Source organism: Antrostomus carolinensis, unplaced genomic scaffold, assembly GCF_000700745.2.
Source record: "Antrostomus carolinensis isolate BGI_N321 unplaced genomic scaffold, ASM70074v2 scaffold31851, whole genome shotgun sequence".
NCBI classification, from domain to species: domain Eukaryota; kingdom Metazoa; phylum Chordata; class Aves; order Caprimulgiformes; family Caprimulgidae; genus Antrostomus; species Antrostomus carolinensis.
This window is the reverse complement of record NW_010292505.1, coordinates 1-25,859: the sequence shown is the minus strand read 5'-3', so window position 1 is coordinate 25,859 and position 25,859 is coordinate 1. Positions and strand designations below refer to the sequence as shown.

The window sequence follows — 25,859 nt, the reverse complement described above, 5'->3', positions numbered from 1 at the left end:
GGCCGCCCCGGTTTGAGCGAGGGGCTGATCCGGGGGAACAAGCCCGATCCCCAAGCACCCGCTTAGGCGTTGGAGCTGCAGGTCGCCCCGTTGGAGGCACTTCCCGCTGGCTGCACCGCAGCGCCGCTCCCTTCCCGCGCTGCCTGCGCTGCCGGAGCCGCTGCGTGAGCAACAAGTCTGGTGTCGCTGCCGGAGGGAGGGGCCTGGGACGGGGGCGCTCGGGAGAGCGGAGCAGTCCGAAAATCACCCTGCTGCCGCGGGTGTCGGCTCTGTTACCAAAGCCGGGACGTTATCCGCTATCATTTAACGTGTGCGTTCCTTTAGCCCTCTCAAGAGCTGAGAACCCAGCCAGGTGTTTGGGAGGTGCCGCCTGACAGGCGTGTGTCCCGGTTCTTGCAATCTCTAAAGCAGCCTGGTGATTTTAGAGCTGACTAGAAGACTTGGCAATCGTGGTCTTGTGTGATGCAGTACTTTTATGGGCTTTGATGGGGTTTAATTAAAAAAAAAACCAAAACCCACAGAAGGTGAAGTTGCTTTTATGTTTTTGCTTATAGCATCAGTACTCTGTCAAGTGGAACCTGTGGGAAGATGGTTTGAAGCATTTATTAAGAGGAGAAACATAAATGTTTCTGCCTCTTTCCAGGAGCTAGAAGATGAGAAGGAACTTTCTGAAGAATCAGGGGATGAAGAATTGCAGCTTGAAGAATTTCCTATGTTAAAAACCCTTGATCCAAAGGACTGGAAGGTATTAAGTTGATACAGATTAATGTTAATTATTTTTGCTGGAAATCTGTCAACGTTATCTGCCCTTCCCAGCTGCTAAAGATCCCCTTCCTCCTCCCCTCCCACCCTTATCTGAATTGCTTTGTGTCCCTTAGTGTTATAGTTGGGTTTGTATTTTCCATGCATAACCAGTTGATGAGGGCAAGCTCACGTGGTACGTCAGGATAACAGCTCAGTCTTGAACTATTGCTTTTCATTTTACTGCCTGTAAGCAATAAAAGTCTCTCTTCTCCCTATTACTGCCTCCCTTATTCTGGAATTGTGTTAGCACTCTAATAATAAAGACAGCAATTCAGTTTTCCAGTAATTGAACTTTCTAGGATCCAGTGCTTTAATCCAATTTAGATTAAGCTACTTGAATTTCTATAACAATGGCTTACTTTATTGATATTTGGTTATTCAATAATTATGACCTCTATGATAATTATTCCTATAGCCTTTTGCTAATATTTATTGAGAGAGGGAAGAATTCTGCCTCTTGTTTTTAAAAGATGGAAGGAGAAGGGTTTTTCTGCATGTGTTGTGGCTTTTTAGGTTGCGTTTATCGGTGTTTATTAGCGTCTTGTTTTTTTTTCCCCTCAGAATCAAGACCATTATGCAGTTCTTGGGCTAGGAAATATACGATACAGGGCTACTCAGAAACAAATCAAAGCAGCTCGTAAGTACCTTTCCCTCATAAGTATACCTTTTTTTCAGATGTACACAACTGGTTTACACATGAAAATACATACATGTCATAAACAAGCTTTTTACTGTTTCACAGACCTAAAAACGCCTGCTCTTTGATTTGTGTTGCCTACCAGCCTTCTAAATTCACATCACAGCTCTGAAATCCACAGGCCTAAAACTAGGGAATTAAAAAATTTCACTGACTTCACATCTCAGCTTTCTTGTCTGTGTTTTTTCTCAGCAGCCTTGAGACTGTAAATGTACATTTCTGCATTTTTGAGTCTGCAGCAATACTCGGTGACAGGCAGAGAAATACAGCTAGCCCTGCCCTATGTGTTTCAATAGGTTGGTACCCTGAAGCCCCCTTAGAACAGTTAGCTGCCACGTTAATGCTAGTGAATGTTTAAGTGTGCTGCTGTTGTCAGACTGAGCATTGCATGGAAATGGAGCCGTAGCTCTTGAATTTTCAGGTATTCAAGTAACTAGAAGTTACTTAGGCCACTGAGCAGCCTAGTTTTGCTCTTCTTTGGACGTTTTACCATGTGAAAACTGTTGAGTTCTTGTGGCTTGGTAATGTCTCTGGGATATTACCAAGCTGTTAAAAATGTAGTCTTGTTAGGTTAAGTTTCCTTGATGTTTTGGGTAAGTAAACAATAGAACTTGGAAGTGCCAGTGTGCTGCTTAATGATGTCATGGGCCTGTGTCATGACATGATTCAGAAGTGCATACAGGGGACTGGGGGTATTTTACGGTACTGGCATATTAAGGAACAACACGTTGGGCTTCAGAACTTTTTTCCTAGAAAGCAATGTGACCAAGAGTTGGCTTTGCAAGAAGGATGCGAGTATTTAGTGGAGGGAGATCTAAAAGTACTCTGAAGATTGGTCGATAGCCCTTATGAAATAAGCTGATGCTTTTGTGAGTTGATCTTGCAAACAATTGCCTGTATAACTGTACTGGTGTGAGCAGGACCACTGTCCCCAGGGAAAGCACAGGTACTCCTAAGTGAAAGTGGGTGAAAATTAGCAAATTACCAACTTGCACAGGAAATTATGTTGCCGCAGGTACGTGTTGCTTAGCAGTGCTGCTGTGGAGCATGTCCTAATAGAGCATAGAGCAATACCTGTTCTGGTGATTAGTGGTCCCACTGATCTTGTCGAGCAAGAACTAGGGCTTCTCTCTTTTTAGGATCCTAACAGCACTCAATTAGGACGTGGTGGTAGAGGGATGTGAGTTGTCACCAGTATTCTGTGCTTTTCCTGTTTTTAACAAGGATTCTGATTTGTTTCTCAAAAGGCATGTTGTTATAACTACTTGCATGATATCTTCTCTCTGGTATTCTATAGTGAAACAGGAAAGTACATTTGATGTATGATGGTATGGCTAGACCTTTTGGCAAAGAAGTCAGTTTACAATCTGGTTTTACTGTTTAAACACTAATACAACTTTGGCAGCAATGTTAGTAGATACTCTATATATATTAGTTATATCTTAGGATTTCAGGCCTAGGTAGAGAGAGAACTTGACCACAAAGTCTCGTTGTCTGTGCGTAATGTTATCCATGGGTAAGTGCAGCAGTCTTCACGGGCTCATGGCTGTAGTTTCCTTGCAAGATTTTGTCTTGGATTGTATTCAGAACTTGAGTAAAGAAATAGAATATGATTTTTATTTTATCTGAACTACTTTGCTTTTCATTAGAATAACAACTAAAATTACATTAATTATTTTTCTTTATTTTTTCAGTATGATTGCACAGGGAATTGTACGATCTTGCACAATTAAGGTCCTGAAACTGCATTATGCTTTTTGAAGCTAAATGTACAGTTACAGTTACTGAAGCACTTTGCTATGCATAATATTGGAATAAGTCCCAGAAAATCAGTACTCCATCAGCTGATAAAAATGGAATAGAATTTCTGAATTGTGGTTATTTTGTAAAGATGAAATAATTTTAATTCTGACAATAGTGTTAAAGCAAAGAAAATTCATTAATTCATATCTGTTTTCTTCCTGATGGGCATTTGGTTTTTTGTTTGGTTGGTTTTTTTTTTAAGTATCTAAGTAGAGAAATGTCAATTGGAATTACTGTGTTACTTTGTAATTTGTGAGAAATAAACTGTTGATGCTAAAGCAATTCTAAACATAATGCATCTATTTGCTAGATAAATCCATGGTTTTGAAACATCATCCAGACAAGCGAAAAGCTGCAGGGGAACAGATAGGAGAAGGTGATAATGATTATTTTACATGCATAACTAAAGGTAAGCAATTGATCTCTTTTATTATATACTCTCTCACTCTACTCAATTAATCTGAAACGTATTTGTAACGCTTTATTAGGCTTTTAAAGAATTGTCAATTATTAAAAGCCAGAGAAGTTCTCTTCCATTTTAGAAAACTTCCTCTATAAATAGAGATCACTTTACTGTAACTTCCCTCTGGGTAGAAGCAGTCTGGGAACATGCCTGATAGACACTGGTCTGCTGTGCCACTTGGTGACAGAATGTGAACACTTGCAGCAGCGAATGCAAAGATGCACCACCAGAGGTAGCCACATCCCTGGGATAAACTGGTGTGATAGATGGTCGTTCCCCTGAGACACCAACAGCAACTGGAAAATCTGCATTCTAACGTGCTTACACTGCCGACAGCAGAGTGTCTGTTGGTTTGATGTAGGGCAGCGTGTCGGTTGGTTTGATGTAGGGCAGCGTGTCGGTTGGTTTGATGTAGGGCAGAGTGTCGGTTGGTTTGATGCAGGGTAACAGTTTCTTCAGCTGCTCTTTTTGCCCACGGATAACCAAGTGAGCTCAATTGAGTAACATTTCCCTTCTTACCTGTAGTGACCTAGAACACCGGTGCTGGCCGATTCCAAAACCATAGGGAGTGTTCTAGGTGCACGACTTATGCCTCTACAAATGCTTTGGAGTTTGGCTTTTTTGTTTTATTTTAAACAATATTTTTTTACCCAATAAGGTCAGGGTGGGGGGATATCTTGGAATTCGTGTGTTCTAAACTTTCTTCTTCTCAGTGTCTTACAATACTAGTTAAAATGTTAGATGATATATTAGACAAGCTAATTATGTTTTCAGTCTTCTTTAGAATTGTACTAAAACTTCTGAAAAGTAAACAAACACAACAATTGGCTGAAAACAGACTTTTTAGAGATCACATGCACCATATCACAGGAATTGTGACTTTCTTTCAATTTGAAACAGAAAAACAATCCTAACACCTGAAAATAGGTGGGGAAACCTGTTTACCATCTGTTCAATCACTTACTGACCTTTATGAGAGCATTGGGAAAGCTGTCTTCAAGAAATGTAAAACTGCAGGCAAATGAAGTTCTCCTGCCTGCTGCTGCCTAGTTAGCCAAAGGAAATTTTTTTCCATAGTTTCAGTCCTGTCAGAAACTGGCAGCTATTTATAATAACAACCTGCACCAGAATTCAGGATTATGGTCTTGTGTTCTACGTGCAAGGTGCAAAGTATGTTTCCCCTTAACTGCTTACAGCCTAAGTTTACGCATAGACAGAAGGGAAAGCATGAAGTGGCATGGAAGAGGAGTAATCCTTCCAAGCAGTACCTTGGAGGAAGGAAATGAAATGTGAGGGAAGGGGAATCTGGAGTAGGAGCAAGTGGTAACAGAATGGAGAGAAGAAACTTGGAAAGGCAGGAGTACGTAGGTGGGATTCAGAGCTGGGTCTGATAAAGGAATGAGTGGGAGATATAATGAGGGAGGAGTGGAAGTGCCAGGGAAACTAAGTCTATGGGAGTAGAATTTGGGATCTGCGTAGAAGGGAGGGACACCTCTTAAGTGGAAGAGGAACCAACGGATGTACACAGAATTTCTTGCATCAGGAAAATGGTATGAGGGTTATTGAAGCTCCTCTTGCAATGTAGAGGATAATTGGGGTCATGTAGACTATTGACAGAGGGAAGTCCCTTCCCAGAGGGGATGGGGAGACTGGCAGACAGCAGCTCGTTGGTGGTCCTGTGTATTCCTTCCTCTCTCCATTAACATGTGCAATGAGATCAGCTCACAAAACCACAGAGCACCAAGGTCCCCTCCATCTTACCACCTTCTAGATCTGACCTTCATGGTGCAGCGTTCTCTGTCCAGAGATGCAGAGAAGCCCATGAATTATCACAACACAGATTTGATTCCTTTGAATTTTCACTTCTGCTGAAAAATAGTAGGCATTGTAGAACTGACAAAGTAATTAGAAAGTAATTTCCTTAAGAGAAAACAAGAGTTTACTGAAGCTGCAGTCTGTGTGGTTTCCAGGTTAAAAGATTCAGTAATGGGATGCTCCCCAACTGCAGGACTGTAAGAACAGGAAAACTGGGACCATGTGCATGTTTTGGCTAGCAGCTATGTGGTGGTTTATACTCTTTCTGAGTCTCAGTACAACATCATAATGAGCTGCAAAAATTCTAATGAATGGCTCCTATTCTTGCCAGTTCTGATGTTGTATTAACTCAGGGACAGCTTTTACTCTGTGCCTGTCTTAGTAGACTGGGTTTTTTTGTCAATTTATCTGCAAGGACCTGGTGTAGGACAAAAGCCTGAAGATGTCATGCCCAAGCTCCCAATGCCTGAAGCTAATTTACTGCTATAAAATCATTTAAAATATAATCTGGTTTTGTTACATTGTAACAGTTAAATGTGTTGTTTTTCATAAACATTTTCTTCCTACTTAGTTTAACAGGAATTGACAGCAATGCTGTTTGGTGTCACTAAAATAATTAAATGTCAAGCTGTACAGAATGATAGATCCAACACAGATCTGAGAGCATCTTTTTAAACATTTAGAACCTTTTCTGTAACATTCCCACCTTGTGGGGAAGACTCACTTTAGTCTCATGTCTGGTAACTTTTTTTCAGCTTATGAAATATTATCTGACCCTGTGAAACGACGAGCATTTAACAGCATAGATCCTACTTTTGATAATTCTGTACCTTCCAAAAGTGAAGCAAAGGAAAACTTCTTTGAAGTTTTTTCACCAGTTTTTGAAAGAAATGCGAGGTAAGCTGTGTCAGACTGCCTTGGCTGTTGCTGGAAAATCAGCATTTCCAAACTCTCCTGGCATTGTGTTTGTAGCAGGTGGAATTTTGAGGGATGCTGGGAGATTCACTGATTTGCTAGAAATGTAATACAAGTAAAACAGTGCATTCTCTATTCCCATGAGATTTTTTTTTTTTTTTAAAAAAAGCCTGTCCTCAGCTCCATATTACTTACTGTCCTTTTTGTACAACACATTGTTTCATCTTAAAATTATTTACTATACCAAGTATGTGTGTGCTACTGAATAAAAATTCCTTTTTTAATTATTTTCTTATGAGGGTGAGACATGAACAGAAGACAACAGTTACGTTCACAATTTACCTGGTTAAAAGAGAAGATAAATGATAGAAAAAGATAAAATCAGTATTTGGTGGTTCTTTCTTAATGTGTGTGACTTTTTTTTCTGCATTTCATTCATGCTAGCCAATTAAGGCTATCACAGTAGAAGTCTATTTCACCTTTTACCTGTATGAAAAAAAGTGGTTTATTGTGTGAGGCACTTTACAACACATTCTGAACAATATGTTGATTATTTTAAGTGGATTTATTGAATCTTTTTATCAAGTATTCCAGAGATTCTGGATCTGTGGTTGTCAGATGAGTCATTCCCTTCTCTGCTTGGAAATGGATGCTATGTCATGGAATAACAACTTCTAGAGCCTATGAAGGATTTCCCTCTTGGTAGGGAAAAAAATGGAATGGAGGCAGAGCATGTATTATTCCCTCATACTCCATTAAAATATGTGGGAAATTTCCTGTAGCCTACCACAGAGACAAGTTATTCAGAGTAGCTTTTGTCCACTTTCTGTAAGCTTCTCTACCAAGACAACATGCATGGAGAATTGAGTATCTACACAGATAGCCTGTGCTCCATCAGGTCTCCTTGTAGGCACACCAAACATGAGCAGGAGGAATTTGCTTTTCTGGGAGAGCTCCCCAAAAAAGGCCCAATCTGGAGAATGTTTAGAAGGAACTCTCCTGTTTTCTTCCTCTTGCCTGGTACCTCTGTGTTGGTGGAAGGGAGCCTCTCATTTTGTATTTTGATTCTGTACTTAACACCTGCCATGTTATGAAGTAAGATTTTATATATTGTTTCTTGAATATATCCATTTGTTTTCAGGTGGTCAAATAAGAAAAATGTTCCTAAACTTGGGGACATGAACTCATCATTTGAAGAGGTAGATGCATTCTATTCATTTTGGTAAGTTAGCTGATACCTCAGTTTCTAGTCATAGTACTAAAGATGTGCAATAGAAAGGGCTTACAGGCCCTTTTGTATGTAGGTTGTTGGCTGTAGTCTGTTCTGACCTAGTAATGTCATGAAATTACCCCACAGCAGTTTGGTGCCTTCCACAAACTGAGCTGGCTTTCTCCTAGCTAATACATCCGCGTTGTAAATTCAGCGGGAGCTTCTGACAGTTCTCTGATCACAATGGCTGTGAACCACGTTGACCCAAGAGTAGAAGTAGGGTTCATCTCACCTAACTTGTGTTTTCAGTGGAGGTGTCCAAGAGGTATTTCAGCTGCTGTAGTTGAAGGAGGTCTGTCTAGTCCAATGAAGTCAGTGGAGTTTATGGCTTGACTCACCTGCTAAATACAGGTGCTTATATAAAGATAAAATTAATTTCTCTCTGAACTCTACAGACTGCACTATATCTCCACTGCCTTAAAGGGAGATTAGACCACTGCACTGTAGACATCCAGAGTTGGTGAGACTGATCCCATCCTGAAATACACTGTCCTACAGTACAGATAGATGTCAATCATTACTTTCAAAAGCATCTTGCATTTTGACTTAACACAGTGGGATCATTGTAGGTGCAATATAATTGTAAATTATGTATTATAAGTTGTAAATAACAGTATAATTACCTACAAAAACCTAATAGTAAAAAAGGTAGATTATTTATAATAGTTCTGCTGTTTGGGGTTTTTATATTCATTCTTGTTTGGGGTTTTTTATTTATTTACTTACTTTAGGTATAATTTTGATTCCTGGAGAGAATTTTCCTATTTAGATGAAGAGGAAAAAGAAAAAGCAGAATGGTATGTAAGTAAAAATAAATTTGACAGGAGACTAAGAGATGGATACAGCAAAATTTTCCAACTTTCTGTTAGACTGTAAGTCATAGGAAGAAAGCCGAACTAAGACTGAATTCCACTCTTCCAGCTTAGTAGTCAGTCACAGACTTGGAGTGACTGTGGGATTCTCTTTGTCTTATTTCTGTAATTGAAATAGTTCTTGGTTGCATCTCATAGGTGTTTCTGAGGTGCTTTGAAATGTGTGTTCATTTCAGCTCAGACTTGCAGTTCCAGCAAGTCCCAAACACAGGTTGAACCTGGAGCCAGGATGAGTAAGCAGGTCTCATTTCTCTCTCCAACTCTTTATTAAACTGTGGTGAGACAAGTGATGCTTTCTAGAATTGAGAGAGATTAGTTCTGATGGCTTGATGTTAATAAAAAGTTGTGTATTTGTTGATGTAGTGATAGCTGCTGCATTACTCAGACCTTGTTGCCATTGGAAAATATGTTCAGTTTTTATTCTTCCTACAGTTATAAACACTGAACGTTCAAGTTAGAGCACCGAATAATTTAGTCTAACATGTACTTCACAGGACACAACCTTTCACTTAGTCATCCTTGTATAACCATAACTTGCATTGCATGAACCTCTTGTTCCAAGTTTGAATAGAAATCAGTTTTGTCATTAGATTCAGGGGTTAGCTTGCTTTGTGGCTAAAGTGTCCCATACTTGGGTTGCAGCTGGGCATTTGTTCCTCTTATACCTTTTCCTGCTATCAGGTTTTTTGAGCCTCTCTGGACCCAGTGGTCTCTCTCCTCTGAAGGTTCTGTGAAGGCACCGTAATCAATTCCATACCCCTTGTATTTTTGATAAATTATACAGATTAATCTCTAGGCTTCTCATTGGAGGAAGGTTCTTGAATCATTTGTGTAGCTCTTTTCTGTGCTTATTCCTGTCATTAGTGTCCTTTTTTTAAAGATGTTTAGACAAATGGTACATAGTATGCAGTGCTTAAGAGAAAGCTCTGTATTTCAGCTTCTCTTCAGATGGCCATGATTCTCGTTACCCTTTCTTGCCAAAGGTGGTGTTGCTCCTGTTTTAAACCTTCAGTCTACTTGTAGTAGTCTCCTACTCTTATGGGGATTGTTTTCTTTGTTCTGAAGTATATTGTTCTGTATTTGGCTGTGTGGATAAGGATATAGACCCCCACTAAAAATTTGCCTCTTTCTTGACAGCACTGACAAATATTTCCAGATGACTTAGCCAATTTTTAAGCTGTTTAACCTGAGCTGGATTTTACCGGCATGATTTTACCAGAGTGTCACAGTACTTCATAGAAAGTGTTCTTCCTGTGCAGATGAGTTTACTCGACATGACCTGTATTCTGTAAAATGGAGATAATTAACACTGATTATATTGCTGCTCTTTAATTAAACTGTATACCAGCATTTTGGTTGTTTTGCTTGGGTTTAATGTTAGGTCAACAAGTGGATTGCATTTAGAAAATAAAGTCCATGATCTCATTCTCTGCAATGAGAAATAAGCAGCTTGTTTTGTCGGATGTTTTGAAGGGTTATCTGACTGTGTAAATGCTTGGCATTTTTGACATGAGCTTGGGGCCTGGAACTTCATTTTTTGAAGTCTGTTTTTGATGTATTCAGAGAAGAGCAGCTGTGTGGGGAAACTTTTAAAAAAAGTTTGTTGTTGAATTTCTAACAGACTGACACTGAAGGGCATTAGCACTGAATTAACTATGCTTTCCCTTTTTAGTCGAGATGAAAGGAGGTGGATCGAAAAGCAGAACAGAGCTGCCAGAGCATTGAGAAAAAAAGAAGAAATGAACAGAATTAGGACACTTGTTGGTGAGCACACAAACTGCTGGTTTTTTTAAAGAGAGATTTGTTAATTAACAGTGGAAATCTCCTGGTTTTCTTTTGTACATGATGCTTCCTCTCTTCTGCCAGACAATGCATACAGCTGTGATCCCAGGATAAAGAAATTTAAGGAGGAAGAAAAGGCCAAGAAAGAAGCAGAGAAGAAAGCAAAGGTAGAAGCAAAACGAAAAGAACAGGAGGCAAAAGAAAAAGTAAGTTTAACTACTTTATTCAGGTTGAAAAACCCTGGTTCATTCGCCCCCAATCTTTGCTTCAGCTTATACTGGGTCAGAAAGCTTCTGTTAGAATTATATTGGGATTTAAGGATGTGTTGTCTTTGATGCCTGTGCAAGAGGCAGTGCAAGACTGACAGCCTTTTGAGAATGAGATGAAAACAAGGAGCACAGACATGAAACAAAAAAACCGTCTAGAACTAAGTTTTGTCACATACAGTTCCTCTGGTTTCGAGGCAGTCATTAAGTTCTGTGGCCTACTTTCCTTTTACATAAAATGAGTACAGCTGCTTGCCTCGTGCTTACAGCCTGTGAATGCCTGATTGGTATGAAGCACTTGGAGGTAACGTAACATATTTGATTACTATTGCAGTTTGTAAAAGAAGGCTCTGAAAACAGTACCAGGAGTGAAAGGGTAATGCAAGGTGCTAAAAAGTGACTTAAAAGACAATACTGCAAGATTTTATGTTAATAATGATGCAAGAGAAATGTTGGACCACTGCGTTTTTCCAAGCTTATGCTTTTGGGGCAGGCATAGGAAATTCCATAGTTTTAGATCTTAATTGTAAAGGAAGTCAGGATTTATAAACTAGAGACCCTTATAGTGAGTATTGGAATTAATTACAACTGGTATATGTTTCAGTACCTCCCTCAAAATTCTTGGAAAACCAAACTTTAAAGTTTTGATGTATTTAGAAAAAAAACCACCAACAACAACAACAAAAACCCACCAGAACCAGAAACAGCACATTTTAATACTGGATGACCCTGCAACAATGTGACTTTGAGGTTTTTTGTTTGTGTTTGGTTTTTTTTTTGCTTTTCATTGCAGCAAAGACAAGCAGAATTAGAAGCAGCACGGTTAGCGAAAGAAAAGGAGGAAGAAGAAGTTAGGCAACAAGCATTAGTAGCAAAAAAGGAAAAAGAGATACAGAAAAAAGCAATCAAGAAAGAAAGGCAAAAACTGAGAACGACATGCAAGGTATTTAAATATTATTATAGTGAAATACAGGTTCCATCAGTGAAATTGCTGTTTGCTTAGATCAGACCCTATCAGGTGCTAGCTTGTTCTTATGGCTGGAGATGGGTACGGAAAGTGGGTTTACTAAAAAAGCAAAGTACTTAACACATACTGATCACACCGGTTTTGAGTTACGAGTAAAGCTGACCAAATAGGTCCAAACACAGCAGTGGCTGAAGAATGCTGTGTGTTAAGTCTTTATCTGAAGGAAGAGGACAATAAAGTTCAAGAGCTTTGTAGAACATGTATTTCTGCTTCCAGAACTGGAATTACTTTTCTGATAATGAGGCAGATTGTGTTAAAATGATGGAGGAGGTGGAAAAGCTTTGTGATCGTCTTGAGCTAGCAAGGTGAGTTTTCCTCCTGCTGATTTCTGCTCATTTTGATACCCATCTTTCTGCTAGCTATCCGTTGTAACTTAATAATTTTTTTTAGTCTGCAATGCTTGAATGAAGCACTTACATCCACAACAAGGGAAGGAGGAAAGGCGGCTGTAGTAAAACAGGTAATTATGCTGAGCGTCAAATCAAAATACCAGAATCGTTTGATTTGTGACATCTACATGACTGAACCAAAGTAAGATACAACATAGCTGCTGCGGAATCCTGCCTGTTAAACTTTCAGAGTCCTCAGGCAGACTTGATCACTGCTCCATTTTACATAGTGCAGTTCATGGCTGGTGAAATAACGAGGGCCAGCTGAGAAAATATGCATTTTTAGTTAGTAAAGGGCACAAAATCTACTATTTGTACAGTATACAGAAGCAGTAGAGGAATTTAATTTTGCCCAACAATAGGTAGCAATTACCTAGAAGGGAAGGAGGGATCTTAACCTATTCTGTTATGTAGGAAGAATCCTAGTTTAGTATCGATGACCTGGGGCTAGATCCACAAAAGGACTTAAGTGCTGCAGGCTATAGGCACTGGAAGGACCAATGAGTTGGATACGAAAGTACAAGAAAGGCAAGACACTTGTGATCAAGATTTATGAAACTCAGCAAGGATCTGCCTAAATTTACCATCAGGGAAAAGCCATTTGGACTAATAGGGCTGAACCCGCATCCTGCACAAAGAATAAGGTGTTTTCTCTCAACCTCGTACTTTTCCAACCACTATGATTATGTGATCCAAACGCAGCTTTGGATTCACAGCTATGAACTTTGTTTCCTGGTGGGGAAGATGATCTGTCCCCATCCCAGGGTCAGGTTTACTATCAGACAATAAGATTCAAATCTCTCTGGCCCTGCAGGGGACTGAATCCAATCTCCCAGTCTCCAGGAGTGTGTTCCAAACATGGGACAGTCACCTTTCTGTCTCTCTGTTAAAACTGTTCCACTTATGCATTAATAAAAATGATCTATCAGATAATTTTCCTTTTGCCAGAAAGATTTTATTATGAGATAGAACAGAGAGAAACCTATTTTGGGCATCCTGCCAGCAGACATAAGTGCATAGCTTTTTTAATATTGCCAAGACTGGACTGGGCATACTCAGAAGCAGATACATGAGATACGTCACACCACAGTCTGTAACCAAAGACACAGTTACAGGTCACAAAGATGTGCAATGGATAACTTAAGTTCTGCTGAATTGTTTGCTAACAAAATACACATGGTCATCTAACCCTGAGTAAGCACTTAGTAACTAAAGACTGTGTTGTTGCAGTTACCCATAGTAACAGAATTTCTGGCATCACCAGGCTTAGGCAGCAGTTAGGTTGGAAGACTTGGGAACGAGTGTATTCAACATGGATGTGAAACTGCCCTCACTATCTCTTCAGGTTCTTAATACTTTTGTGGCTCTGTCTCTAAGTCAGGTGTTAGCCTGGACATTCACACTACATTCAGAAGTTTTGCTGTAATCCCAGGAGTGTTCATTTAATTCCCTACTGAACTTGTGATGGATTCCTGCTGTAGCTCCTAATCTGGGATGGCCCAATTTACATACAGGATGCAGGGAAATAATAGTGGAGCAGATGAGCTCCTCCATTTCCTTATGGATAATGTACAGAACGAGAACTAAACAGAATTCAAGATTCAAAGCAATTCTAGAGAGAGAGAGAGGTTTGTGTCACTGTAAAATGTAAAAATAAGTAAGTAAATAATGCTTGTTTACAATTCTTCAGATAGAAGAAATAAATGAACAAATAAGGCAAGAGAAAGAAGAGGCAGAAGCTCGTATGCGCCAAGCAACAAAGAGTTCAGAAAAGTCAACCACTGGTGGTGGAGGAGGAAGCAAAAATTGGCCGGAAGATGATTTACAGTTGTTAATTAAAGCTGTGAACCTCTTCCCAGCAGGGACTAACTCAAGGTACTTCTTGGGTTTGGTGTTAAAAGCCCTACTAACAATTTTTAATTAAATAATAACCATAACACAATTTATTTTCAGACCATCCTAAGTATGATGTCAGGATACGGACTCCTTTTCCTTGACTGCTGAGCAGCCCGTGGTTTGTCTTCTCTCAGAACCATGCTCTATGTGTCACTGGAGTTAGCTCTGGCCATGTATCGTTTCCCTCCCAAACCTGGGCCTCAGTCCTCCAGCAATATTGTCCCAAGATGCACGTCTGCACAGGGCTTACTACAGGATAGGCTCCAGTCATTAAAGCAGAGAACAAGACCAGAACAGTGACCATGATGCAGCTGGGTAGAAATACAACTGTGTAAGCTACTTCCAGTAGCTTTACTAATAAGCATCAAGAACGGGCACATGCCTTAACCCTGTTCTTTCCCAGAAGTGAAATGCCTTCTTCCACTTAGGAATCACAGATTTGAAGTCTTACAAGATTTGGATGCTTACTTAAAAAAAAAACAAAAAAAAAAAACCACAGAAAACCCAACCAAACAAACAAACCCCACTTATGGAGATACCAGTACCTGTTTCTGCACTGCAGCTCAGCAGTCCAGAGTACTCGTGGAGAATACAGGCCTGGATATATTTCCTTTCTGACCAGGTGTGACTATTCCCTTTCATTTCCTAGTAATGCACTAGGAATAATTTTGGGGCTAGAGGTGTTCCAGTTCTCTCCTGTTGAAGCCCCTTTATCTGATGTTTAGGTGTTCTTAGAGACAGGGGACACAGGATTAATAACTTCTCAGCCCTTTCAGGGCAGCCTGCAGTATTTAATCTCAGATGTGTTCAGGGAATTCAGGAAAGCAACAGCCGAGCAGAGTTTTGAAGGTTAGAGGTTTGCACTTACACACCTATATTCTACCCCATCCTTTTTCTGTATCAGAAGTCAAGAAGTTCACCCACACTGACTGAATTATTAAGGGAAACATCCCCATTTAGTGACTAAAAGCTTTCCAGAACAGATACCTAAATACATATCAGTTCTCAGGGTAAGATTAAACTTACTTAGGAGTTGATATGAATGTGTACAGGAGCTTGACCGTAGCTTGTGTGAAGATAAGCTATTATTGCAACATGCTGGTTTACTCTTTCTACTCTTGCTTTAGGTGGGAAGTTATTGCCAATTACATGAACTTGCACTCTACTACTGAAATAAAACGAACAGCAAAAGATGTCATCAATAAAGCAAAGAGCCTCCAAAAGCTTGGTATCTATATTACCTTGGTTTTGTAATAAGATGGTCTGCATTCTCTACAGTTTTATTTTTTTGAATGGCATTGTGTTTCTATTAGGAGAAAATCCTCTGTATATCCCAAAAGAAACGTAGTTCAGATTGGAGATTTAGAGGAGCACTTATGTGATTCGGTATTTTCAGCCAAATGGCTATTGTGTAAGTCACCACCTCAGGAGTGACTCTTGGGAATTCTCTTAATCTAACTTGATGCACAAGTGTCTAGGCCACATGCATTGCCTGGGCTCCTCTACACTCAGAGGGAGACAAACAGGCCTCTGAGAAAGCTCTCTACAAAGGAAGGCATCTAAAATAAATGGAATTGCTGAAACTATAGAGATACTTTAAAAAAGATTAATGGGATTCAGCACCAGAGTAAGATGCTTAAATTAGTGTGGCTCATCTCCTCTTGTGTAAATGGAGCCTTAAGAGCTCTGGAATAAGTTCTCAAGGAAAATCAAAACATTACACTATAGAAGAAAAAAAAAGTTTTCCAGAAGTTTCTCCATTCCAAACCACATACCTGCAAAAGGAGGACCCAGACTTTCCCAGTACTCCTGCACCCCTGACATACTTGTACTCTGGGTAATACGTGAGGTTTGTGCCACAGCCCTTACTTGAGAGAATACTCCCTCTTGATTTCACTGAAGCTGCAGATTCAGGTTTAAACTTACATGCAGAGAGTATTCACCTGAGCAGTATAAAGCAGGATGGGGGTTAAAGAGCCTGACACTTTGAGCAAAGTTTATTGGATCCTGAATGATTTTTATTTTTTAATCTACCAGCCTCTTTACCATAATTTTAAAGGAAGTAGGAATTAGAGGGGGGGGGTTATTATGTGTAGCAGATTACTGTAAGCTAATATTCATAATGCTTTTATTATTACCTCTGGCTTGAATTTTGTTGCAATAATTATTCTATTCAATGTCTGTTGCTCACAGACCCTCACCAAAAAGATGATATAAACAAGAAAGCATTTGACAAATTTAAAAAAGAACATGGTGTGGTGCCTCAGATGGACAGTGCTGCCCCCTCGGAACGATTTGAAGGTAAAGGTGAAAAGGGAGCCCTTCTAGCAAAGTTATATCCCCTGTGCATCTCATTAAGAAGTGATCCAGGCTCTATTACTGGATTTGAGGGTTTCTGGTACACAGTTAAACTAGTGACAGCTTGAAATGCTTCCTGGTGAGGCAACAGGTTAAGTCTGATGCCAAGATTTACCTGTTCCTCAGAGGGTCAGGTACCTCATTTTTAGGTAGGCCTGAGGGGATGCACTTGAGATACAGGATCCTCCCACAGCTCAACTCTGGTCTCCTGTTAAACCCCACACCCCTCCCATCAAATTTTCCAGACACTTGCAGAAGGCCAAGTGTTTCCTTACTGAAACAAAAAAGGAAAAGCTACATTGCTGTCCTAATGATTTGGCTTCACAAGGCAGGTACAGTGATCTAACACCCACCTGACAACAAAACATGTTACCTTCTAACTTCTCCATGCTTTATTTAAAAATCCCAAGGGCCACCTGTCCAGTCAATTTCAGGGTTGTTTGTTTTAGTTTTTTTTCCTTCAGGTGTTTGGTACTGGGTAGCCCTTAGGTCAGACCAGTTGTATCACAAAACTGCAAGGATTTTAAATCAACTATAATAGATTTTACAATATTTTCTTTGGCTTATCTCATAGACTCTTTATTAAGTATTTTTTTTTCTGACTGTCATTTTTGCATGTAAAAACAGGATCGCCATTAGATTCATCCCCTTGGACTACAGAAGAACAAAAGCTTTTAGAACAAGCATTGAAGACTTACCCAGTAAATACTCCCGAAAGATGGGAGAAAATAGCAGCAGCTGTTCCAGGCCGGTCAAAAAAAGACTGCATGAAGCGATACAAGGTAGGGTACCTCCCCTCCCAGGACTGTCATTAGCTCAGGTCTTGTTACAGTCCTTTGCTGTTACTGTTGCTTCTCGTACCAGAGACAATACCTGACAACAGCAAACTAACAAGATGGAGCCTTAGGGAGAAGCTTTTTTTGGGGGGGGATAGGGGAGATTAACTCAACCCCAAAAGAAGAGTAAGGATTAAGTTTTCTTCTGTGAAAGTAGTGGCTCTGGAAGCTGGGAAGGGAAGTCTGTCTCATGAAATCTGTCTTACAATTTCACAGCAAGCTCTTGTAGATGGTAAAGTCCTATCTGTAGCCTCTTGTAGGGAAAGTTCCTGCTACAGGGGGAGTAGATGAGCTTCCATTAATTTATTTGTTTCTAAGATAAGTTGTCATAAGGTCTAGATTGTCTTAAGTTGTCTAACTGTCTAGATTCCTCACTATGGTGCGAGCTAGAGTGTTTCAGGCTGAATATATGTAGTGTTCAAAACCATGGCATTGTTAACAGGTTCCACATTTAGATAAGTATCTTTTCTTTTTCCAACTCTCCAGGAACTCGTTGAAATGGTCAAGGCAAAGAAAGCTGCTCAAGAACAAGTGATGAATGCTACTAAAGTCAAGAAATGACTCTTACTGACAATCTCTGTTTTATAATAAAAATGCAAATACTATACATGCTTTCATTCCTTCCTTAATTAGACAAGTACACAGGACTGGCTGGTTCTTGAGTTTTAATCTTCTCAAATGCCATTTCTCCAACTCAAAAGCTTTAAACAGAGGTGTAATTTTTTTTCCTTTTTTTTTTCTTTTTTTTTTCTTTTTTTAAGCTTAAACATACTGAAAGTTCTTGTTATTCACTACTCACGAAGCCAGTACATGCCACTGCAGATTTTGTTATACTCTGGAAGTTGTTCGATTGGACCTGGAAGTTAAAGAAAGTTGGCCATAACACATGCTAAACTGATAGCAATTGGTGTGCAGGGTTTCTGGGAGGGCAGAGAAACTTATACAACATACCCACGGCAGCAACTGCAGGATGCTTATCATAGACGTACTTTGTGCAAACTTCTCTAATAGTCTGGGCATCAATAGCCTAAGAGGGGTAAAGAGACATCTTTGTTACCAATCCCATCTAAAAGTATTAAGAGCCAGTGATCTTAATTTTGTACAACGCAGGGGAACAGGCAACAAAACAGTTGAAAGTTTTCTCAGTTGAAAACAGGCTAATTTTGGTAGTGTTACTTCCTGTAGCAATTAAATTTCCTAAGGGCTTAATTTAATTCTTGCAACACGAGTGCCACTTACTTCAATTCTTGCCTCAAGTTCTGGAATTGGGATTCGGCGCTTGTAACACAGCATTTGTCTTCCAATGTCTTCACAGATTGGCGTGGACCCTAAAATAGGGGAAAATATGCTTCAGTTATCAGCATACAACTCCACTAAGATTAAAAAGCTGTCATAAGTCTCACCATCGAGTTGTAGCAGCATGTTTGTCTTTAGAAGGTTTTTTGCTCGAGCTACTTCATTTTCTGTAACATTTGTGCAAAGTCTTATCCTGAAAAATAGTTTAAATCCAAAGGCATTAAATAATGGTAACCTGTAGCACACAAGAAAAAACAAGCCATAGGATGCAAAGCAGCAGCTTAAGAGTAGGGGTTTTTGGAAGCATACTAATACAACTAAGTGCAAGTTTTTCCTCTGAGAAGAGCTGTGTTTCATTTCATTAAATTAGCATTTTGAGCCAAGTGTAGTCCATACTTGCTATCCTGAGAATAGCTGTTGTTAAGAGAGTAGGAACCAAACAATTAGAGGTAATTAGCCCAGAAGGCAAAATCCGTTACTTCCTGGCTCTTGGTGAGATAATGATACACCACACTGCATAAGGAACATTTCCCTAGGACAGGGGAATCCATTAGACACAGGAATGGTTCATATCTTCCTGCTAAGCTGCAACCAATAGACAGCTAAAATTATGCCTTTTTTCTCCAAAAGTTGTTTACAGAGATCTCGTGGAGTGATGGTATATGAGAACTGATCCACACAATTAAACAAAGTCCTCATTTACAAATTTTCTTTCAACTTTTGTTTCCATTTCACCCACTTTAAATCAGCACTCTTAAATAACGTATGTCTGGTTCTAATCACATTTGCAGTTCAGGCATTACATTTGCACCTATGGACATCTTTTCAATTTAGATTTAGGCCTTAGATGAATTAGTATTAACTAGAATCCCAGGTTTCAAAACTCCACGTATAACAGCTCGCCTACCTGACATCATTTCATTTCCCTATGTACCCACTAGAGCTCTATGTAACACCATCACCCGGTACGTCATGTGGGACAGCAACTGCAGAATGGGGAACTAATAATGGGGTTTAGGTAATTGCACATTCATTATTCTCATTCATGAATAATTACTTTCAGTTGTCAAACATGCAGGCATGTCAAAAACACAGGCACTGTAGACTGCCTTAGTAAAAGGTCTGATGCATTCTCCTAACTCCTGTCACTAACTACAGTTCCTATTTATTTTTCCAGGGCAGAAAAAGAAAACCAAACCTAAACCTGAAGCTATTCACTCCAAGTAAGGCTGCCCAAAACTGGCTGTTGGGACTCTGCATTGAGCATCAAAGTTTAGAACTTCATGCACTTGTGTTTTCCAGGCAAGCCTAAGCAGAGAAACAAAAATATTATCTTTAAATGATTACTATCTTCTTTATTGCATTCCTTCACTGAAAACAATCTTTTTAGAGAAACAGTTGTTAGCTTACCATTCTCTCTGAACAAAGTGCACCATGTCCTGTATAGTGGATGGCTCACAGACCATATAGAGTCCCCACAGCCCTGTATCAGTGTAGCAAGTGTTGAAAGACTGGAAACTGTGACACAGGTTACCATGGCAGGCAATCTGAGCAAGTTTACTGGATAAATTCTGCTGAGGCAAAAGAAAAATATATTATTTTATGAAGTGTTTTGAAAGCCTACTGTCACTTCCATGGTCTCCTGTTCTCATTTCAATGACAGAACATGCAGTAGTATCACAGGCTCCAGCAGAAGCTGCAAGGTTAATTATCAGCTCTCCATCTCAACAGTTTCTTTTCTTGCAGATAATCTCACGTTTCCAAGTAACAGCCCAGATTTAAGACAAAAATCATAAAGCTACTTAGGTTCAAGAAAGGGACAGTTACTAATATCCACAGGTTCAGATGACATACAGGTATGAAACATCCTACTTTCCAGGAGGGCTGGCAGACCTGAAGTCACCTCTATTTTGGTGGTTCAGAACCACTTCTTAAGATTTTACTAGACCTTGGGGCAACAAATTCTCTCAGACTCATGACTGGATCCCCTTCTCCCACTCCAAAAAATGACCTTCAGAAATAGCCATAAAGTAGCAGTAATGCCATCAGATAGGCTTGAATGGGTCTGTTTTGGCAGTACCCAAGTCAGAGAGATCTCAGCCCACTAGCCTCACTAAGAACAGGAAGGTGCTTGCAGGTTCACTCACCACGCCTCCTCCAAAGGAACGATCCCAGTTACCTATCAGGGTATTTGCTACCATCAGTGGGATCGTATCTGGGTGTGACCAGCCAGCTGCTTCAACAGCTATCGCAATGTGCGCCAAGGGCATCTTGTCATCTCTTATACGAATCTGTGGGAACACATGGAAACAGCTGCAGTACAACCTGTACACAGTCCTGTATATGGGAAGTTAAATATGAGGAGACAGACATTTCCATTATATCTGGATTATAAAGCACACACATAGAGAACCAAAAATCAAAGCATATGAAGCTTTATTTAACATCGGCCTTAATGAGCCTTCCCTGCCGCAATTCTGGAGCACTTTGCCAACAGCAAGCCTAATGCCACATAGGTAGAGAGAGCATTACAAGTCATGTTATGACAAACAGCAGCAAGAAAAGGTGATGACAAAATCCAACTAGAGCTCGGAATAGAACACAGATGCCTCGGTTCGCTGCCATATACTTTAAATTAGTGATTCCCAACAACTGAAAACGTTCCAACACCATAGGCAAGGGCATAAAGGGAAAGTAGCAGCAGGGTAAGGCAGGTACTCCTCCAGGAATTGATGAGGCAGAAAAAGTGGCAGCAGTGAGGCTTGTCCAAGAAAGGTTGGAAAGTACTGTGCTTTGGAAAGCAGCCACTCCATTGCCTCACTGGAGGCAAGAAACCTTTTAATCTGTTGAATCCATGGCTGAGAAGTGCTCTCTCCTCAGCAGAGAGCACGTGTCAGTTGTGCTCACAGGGTATATAACAGCCAGCTCAAGAAGCCATCTAACAGCTTACCTCACTCCCTGTGAATCTACAAGGTGGCAGGGGTGGCAGTCCTCCTTCTGGAGCAGATGGCAAGTTACCAAAGTGGCACTTTGCTAGGTCAAGTAGCTCATCATGAGAGACCCCTGAACAAAGAAAATTCACATACTTTGTAATGTTACTTTGTAAACAGTTAATTCATAGTGCAGTTTAAAGACTCAACTAAGCAGTAATTTATCATTACCCCCTTTAATGCCAATTTCAGGTTCCTCACACCTCCCTGTAATGCAGAGTAAGATCATCATCACCCTCCTTAATTCTCTTCAGTAATGTTCTATTAATACTACACCAAATCAAGCTGTTTGCTCTCAATTTCAAGCCCTGATGTTATTTCTCTTTCTCTGCTTTCCTTGCTACTCCCCTTTTCACACTGAACCCCTTCTAGGATCCTCGTTTCCCACCCACATGAAAGAATGACCTTGGCCTCCAATTTACTGCTAACTACTGGTTTAAGAATGTTTCTAGAACATTACTGAGGGGAAAAGGGAACAGAAGTTCCAAGGGTATGAAGGCACAAAACATGCAGGGCTAACAATCAACTTCCAGGACCCACTGAACAATGGGTAATTCATCATGTTGATCTCAGAAACTTAAAGACTATGGTTTTAAGCATAGTTTCACATGATCCAGGGTGACTATCTCATACTAACCTCCAGCAGCAGCCAGGACCATTCTGGGTCCTTTGTAATGTGTTGTTATGTACTCCACCAAGTCATTACGGTTTATGGATCTAGAAAGAGTCAAGGAAATACCACTCCTGCATCAGTCAAGTTTATTAGATTAAGAAGAGCTAAATATATAGAACAATACAATGTCAAAATAATTGCAAGTTCTGACAAAGCACAGAGCTGTGCATCGAGGCAGAAAGCTAAAATAAGGCTGACTTCCTAAATAGGAAACAGGTACTTCATATATTTTGCCTTTCAAAGCTCTAGCTTCCTGAGAAGGAACAAGAATTACAGCTCAGTCAGGTGGAGGCAGGAGCCACTAATGATCTTATGCCAATTTGAAAACAGCACATTTAGCAGTCTCCTGGTCTGCACAGGTATAAACAAATGCTGGAAGAGAAGTGCAAAACCAGCTGTATTTGCAGTAATGCCCTACACCTAACTGATGGGAAAAAGGAGCATTTGCAATTTTGTGTCAGGTGCATTTTTAACAATCAGGAGAAAAATATGGCAAATAATGAAGACGTGCAGTAGACATCTGAAGTTCACATACCCTTTGATGGCTGCATACAGGGGAATTAAGGCAATAGGGGAATTCTTCTTACAGTTATATCCAGTGCAATTTCAGCTACCTTGCAGGTAAAAATGAAAATTGATGCTGTTCCCTACATCTTCAGAAAAGATCTTCATCTTTTCAATATATAAAAGTTAATATACAATTAAAGATGGCCACAAATTTGGACATACTTGATGTTTTCAGTGGGTCCCAAAATTGTCCGTCCTAGGGCTGTCTCCTGATAGGCTGTAGCATGAAGGTAATCAAAGACAACTTCTTGTAAATTGGTTTCAACCTCTTGCATCTCTCGAAGTATAACTCCTCGCTCACGCTCAATCTCTGCTTCTCCCAGGGTACTGTTCTGAATTATGTCAGCAAGAATTTCCACAGCTAATTGAAAATAGAGATGGGAATGGAAAGCATATTTTCAGACTACCAGAAAAATCTGGTTCCAAAAGTAAAATCCACCCCAAAGACCAAGCGGCCGAAGATTTGATACTAAGATTTGCAAGGGGACAACAGACTTGCACTGCAGGAAGGGAGAAGTCCAAAAGGTATTTTCTTTTGGGAAGCTAAAGACAAAAATGTTTCGAACATCAACTTCCCTGCTGGCACTCTCCTTTCCACACCCGCATTCTCACATTCCTGGGAAGTTCAAGAAAGGGCTTTTCACCCTGGAAGGAAAGGACTACTACGCTGCAAAAGCATCATGCTGTGTTGTCTCATCGGGAGCTGGATAAGCATTTCATTCTTTGCTGCTTTTCTGATAAATGAAAGCAGTTACCTCTTGGCAAGTCTTTCGAAAAAGCCTTTGCATAATACACAGTTTGTTCCCTCGACGTATATGCATTCAGATGAGCTCCCATATTCTCAATCTCTAATTCAAGGTCTAACTGAGATCTCTTTTTTGTTCCCTGAAATAAAACAATAAGAAAATCAAACTAGACCCTTTAATTCACCTACTCATTACTACTTCTTGTCTGGAACAGTCAAAGTCAAGAGAAAGAAAAAGTCTTCCGGAAAGAAAACTGGCATACTAATCTCTCCAAGCTTGAAAGTCAGACATAAATCCTACCATGCTCCCAAATGAAAATAAAAAGCTAGCAAAAGGTGCACTATGTGTCTTCCAATACTATTACAAAAAGTTTAAAGTGAGTAAAAATTAGACCTGTGTTACTAATCTATAGTTGTGTACCAGCTACACAGAAGTAAGACTTTAGCTTCATTTTCTAATGGAAACCAAAGTCTAAGTTGTCCACTTTTTTTTTTTCTTTTCCCTCTCTCCTCAATTTGGAGAACTGATTTATACAATTCTGACAAAGTTCTTATCATTGATCTTGAAAGATAAACAACTTAGAAATCCATTGTAAACTTCTACATCAATAATCATACTCACCTTGAAAGCCATATGCTCAAGGAAGTGAGCAGTTCCATTGTTCTTCTCATTTTCATACCTGCTTCCAGCATCAATCCAAAGTCCAACCTCATTGGGGAAAATAAAAGAGAAATTATTTTACTAGCTAACGATAATTTTTACCAGCTAACAATGCAGCTTTGCTGTTCTTGTTTGTGAACTACACTTAAGATTTTCCAGACCTGTTTTTAAATGGCTTCTTCCTTAAATGAAGCAGTTTTTCCAGAAAAGTAAAATTTTGATCTTCACAAAAAAATCTCATCACAAATCATTTAAAAAAGCCTGAAGATTTCTATTTCCCAGCTTCACTTTTAAGAACAATTGTTTTAATAAACATTTAAAGAATGCAATTTAGTTCCACAAGGAAACACACATGAACAGTTACAAAAAAACTTCCCTTTACAAGTTACCTACTGTGCATGTTGAGAGTCCAGAGTCTTCAGAGGCTACTTGCAAGCCGTTTTCCAGGGGACTCACCCTAGTTTCAGGAACATTTAAGATTACTTCTGCTGCTGCTTTGGAAGCTCTGAGCCTGCCTGTCCCAACATGCACACTCTGTAATGAAAACCCATCAGTCACGCTCAGATAGTGAAGTTATATCCTAGGATGCTCTTTTGAAAAACATATTCCTGAACTTAAACATTCAGTTTGTGGATTTTTTTTTTAAAGCATGCATTTAAAAATAAAAAATTCAGCACTGATTTAATCACCACTACTTTTCATCACAGATGCATTAACCTGACTCAGAAGAAAAACATCAATCAAATGGTCTGACAGAAAAGCATGTTACTATCATCAGCCAGCCACCCTGAGAGCCACACTCGTTTTACAGTTCTGCTAGCAAGAGCCTGCAGGGCTTTGAATATATCCTTTATCACCTAAAACTCATTCAGGTACCTGCTTTCTAAAGTTAAGTGAGATATAGTCCGAGGGCCTATGTCCAGGACTGCAAATCACAGCCACCCCTTGTTCAGAACAGGGACAAATACTGAAATTGCCACCTTTTATACAAGAATGGTGTAGAAAAGAAGGGAAGATTAATGTGGGGGGAAAAAAAAAAAGTTTATAGCACTTTTTCAACATCAAGAAATTTAAGTATGTATCCCAAATGCATATTTCAATAAGCTACTACAAAAATTTTAAATGTGCCAAATAAACAAAGACTTCCCTCGCCCTGTGACTGCCCTAAACATGAAAGTACAAAATCCAGCTCTCACCCACTCCCCTCCTGGAATACCAATAGGCTAGATCTCTCAAAACTCATGTATTTTAGGTTCATAGCACAATTCAAGTTTGAAGAGACCTCAGGAGGTCCCTAATCCAACCTCCTGCTCCAAGTAGGATCAGCTATGGGGTCAGAGCAGTTTGCTCAGGGTTTTTTGCAGCTGAGTATTGTAAGTCTCCCAGGATGGTGAGACACTGCACAGCCTCTCTGGGCAGCCTGCTCCACTGCTTGACTGCTTCATGGGAAAAAATGTTTTTCATATATCTAGTTTGGCCTCTCTTGTTTCAACTTACGCCCATTGCGTCTCACTGCCACCATGCCCCACTGTGAAAAGCCTGGTTGTGTCTTCCTGACAGCTCTCATGGGTACCGGGCAAGCTGCTGTTAGGTCCAACCAAAGCTGTGCCTTCTATGGGCTGAACAAGCCCCAGACACTCAGCTTCTCTTCATAAAGCACATGTTCCAGCCCACGACCACCTTGCCAGCCCTCTGCTGAACACAATTCAGTTCACCGATGCCCTCCTCACACTG

At 39.9% G+C, this 25,859-nt stretch overlaps 2 protein-coding genes across 3 annotated transcripts; one reads left to right on the top strand and one right to left on the bottom strand.

The window, feature by feature from the left end:
• The first annotated feature begins 559 nt into the window (after window positions 1-559).
• Window positions 560-17,828, top strand: DNAJC2 (DnaJ heat shock protein family (Hsp40) member C2). 2 transcript variants are annotated; one of them, XM_010176995.2, is made up of 16 exons: window positions 560-745; window positions 1,366-1,441; window positions 3,615-3,713; window positions 6,338-6,479; window positions 7,639-7,719; window positions 8,499-8,564; window positions 10,312-10,403; window positions 10,506-10,627; window positions 11,481-11,630; window positions 11,931-12,019; window positions 12,105-12,174; window positions 13,794-13,978; window positions 15,127-15,227; window positions 16,193-16,300; window positions 16,985-17,139; window positions 17,680-17,828. In XM_010176995.2, exons 1-16 carry the CDS (start codon window positions 713-715, stop codon window positions 17,752-17,754), a joined length of 1,644 nt encoding a protein of 547 aa, XP_010175297.2. In that variant the 5' UTR covers window positions 560-712; the 3' UTR covers window positions 17,755-17,828. The 2 variants fall into 2 exon arrangements, with proteins under 2 accessions (XP_010175297.2, XP_028943057.1); XM_029087224.1 differs by lacking the exons at window positions 11,931-12,019; window positions 12,105-12,174.
• Window positions 17,829-17,845: 17 nt separating this feature from the next.
• Window positions 17,846-25,628, bottom strand: PMPCB (peptidase, mitochondrial processing subunit beta). The gene is made up of 13 exons (XM_010176996.2): window positions 25,623-25,628; window positions 24,519-24,659; window positions 24,087-24,173; window positions 23,475-23,604; window positions 22,882-23,080; window positions 22,117-22,196; window positions 21,440-21,552; window positions 20,637-20,780; window positions 19,900-20,060; window positions 18,597-18,682; window positions 18,433-18,521; window positions 18,145-18,220; window positions 17,846-18,049 (listed from the first exon to the last, which is right to left on the bottom strand). Exons 1-13 carry the CDS (start codon window positions 25,626-25,628, stop codon window positions 17,985-17,987), a joined length of 1,377 nt encoding a protein of 458 aa, XP_010175298.2. The 3' UTR covers window positions 17,846-17,984.
• Window positions 25,629-25,859: the final 231 nt, after the last annotated feature.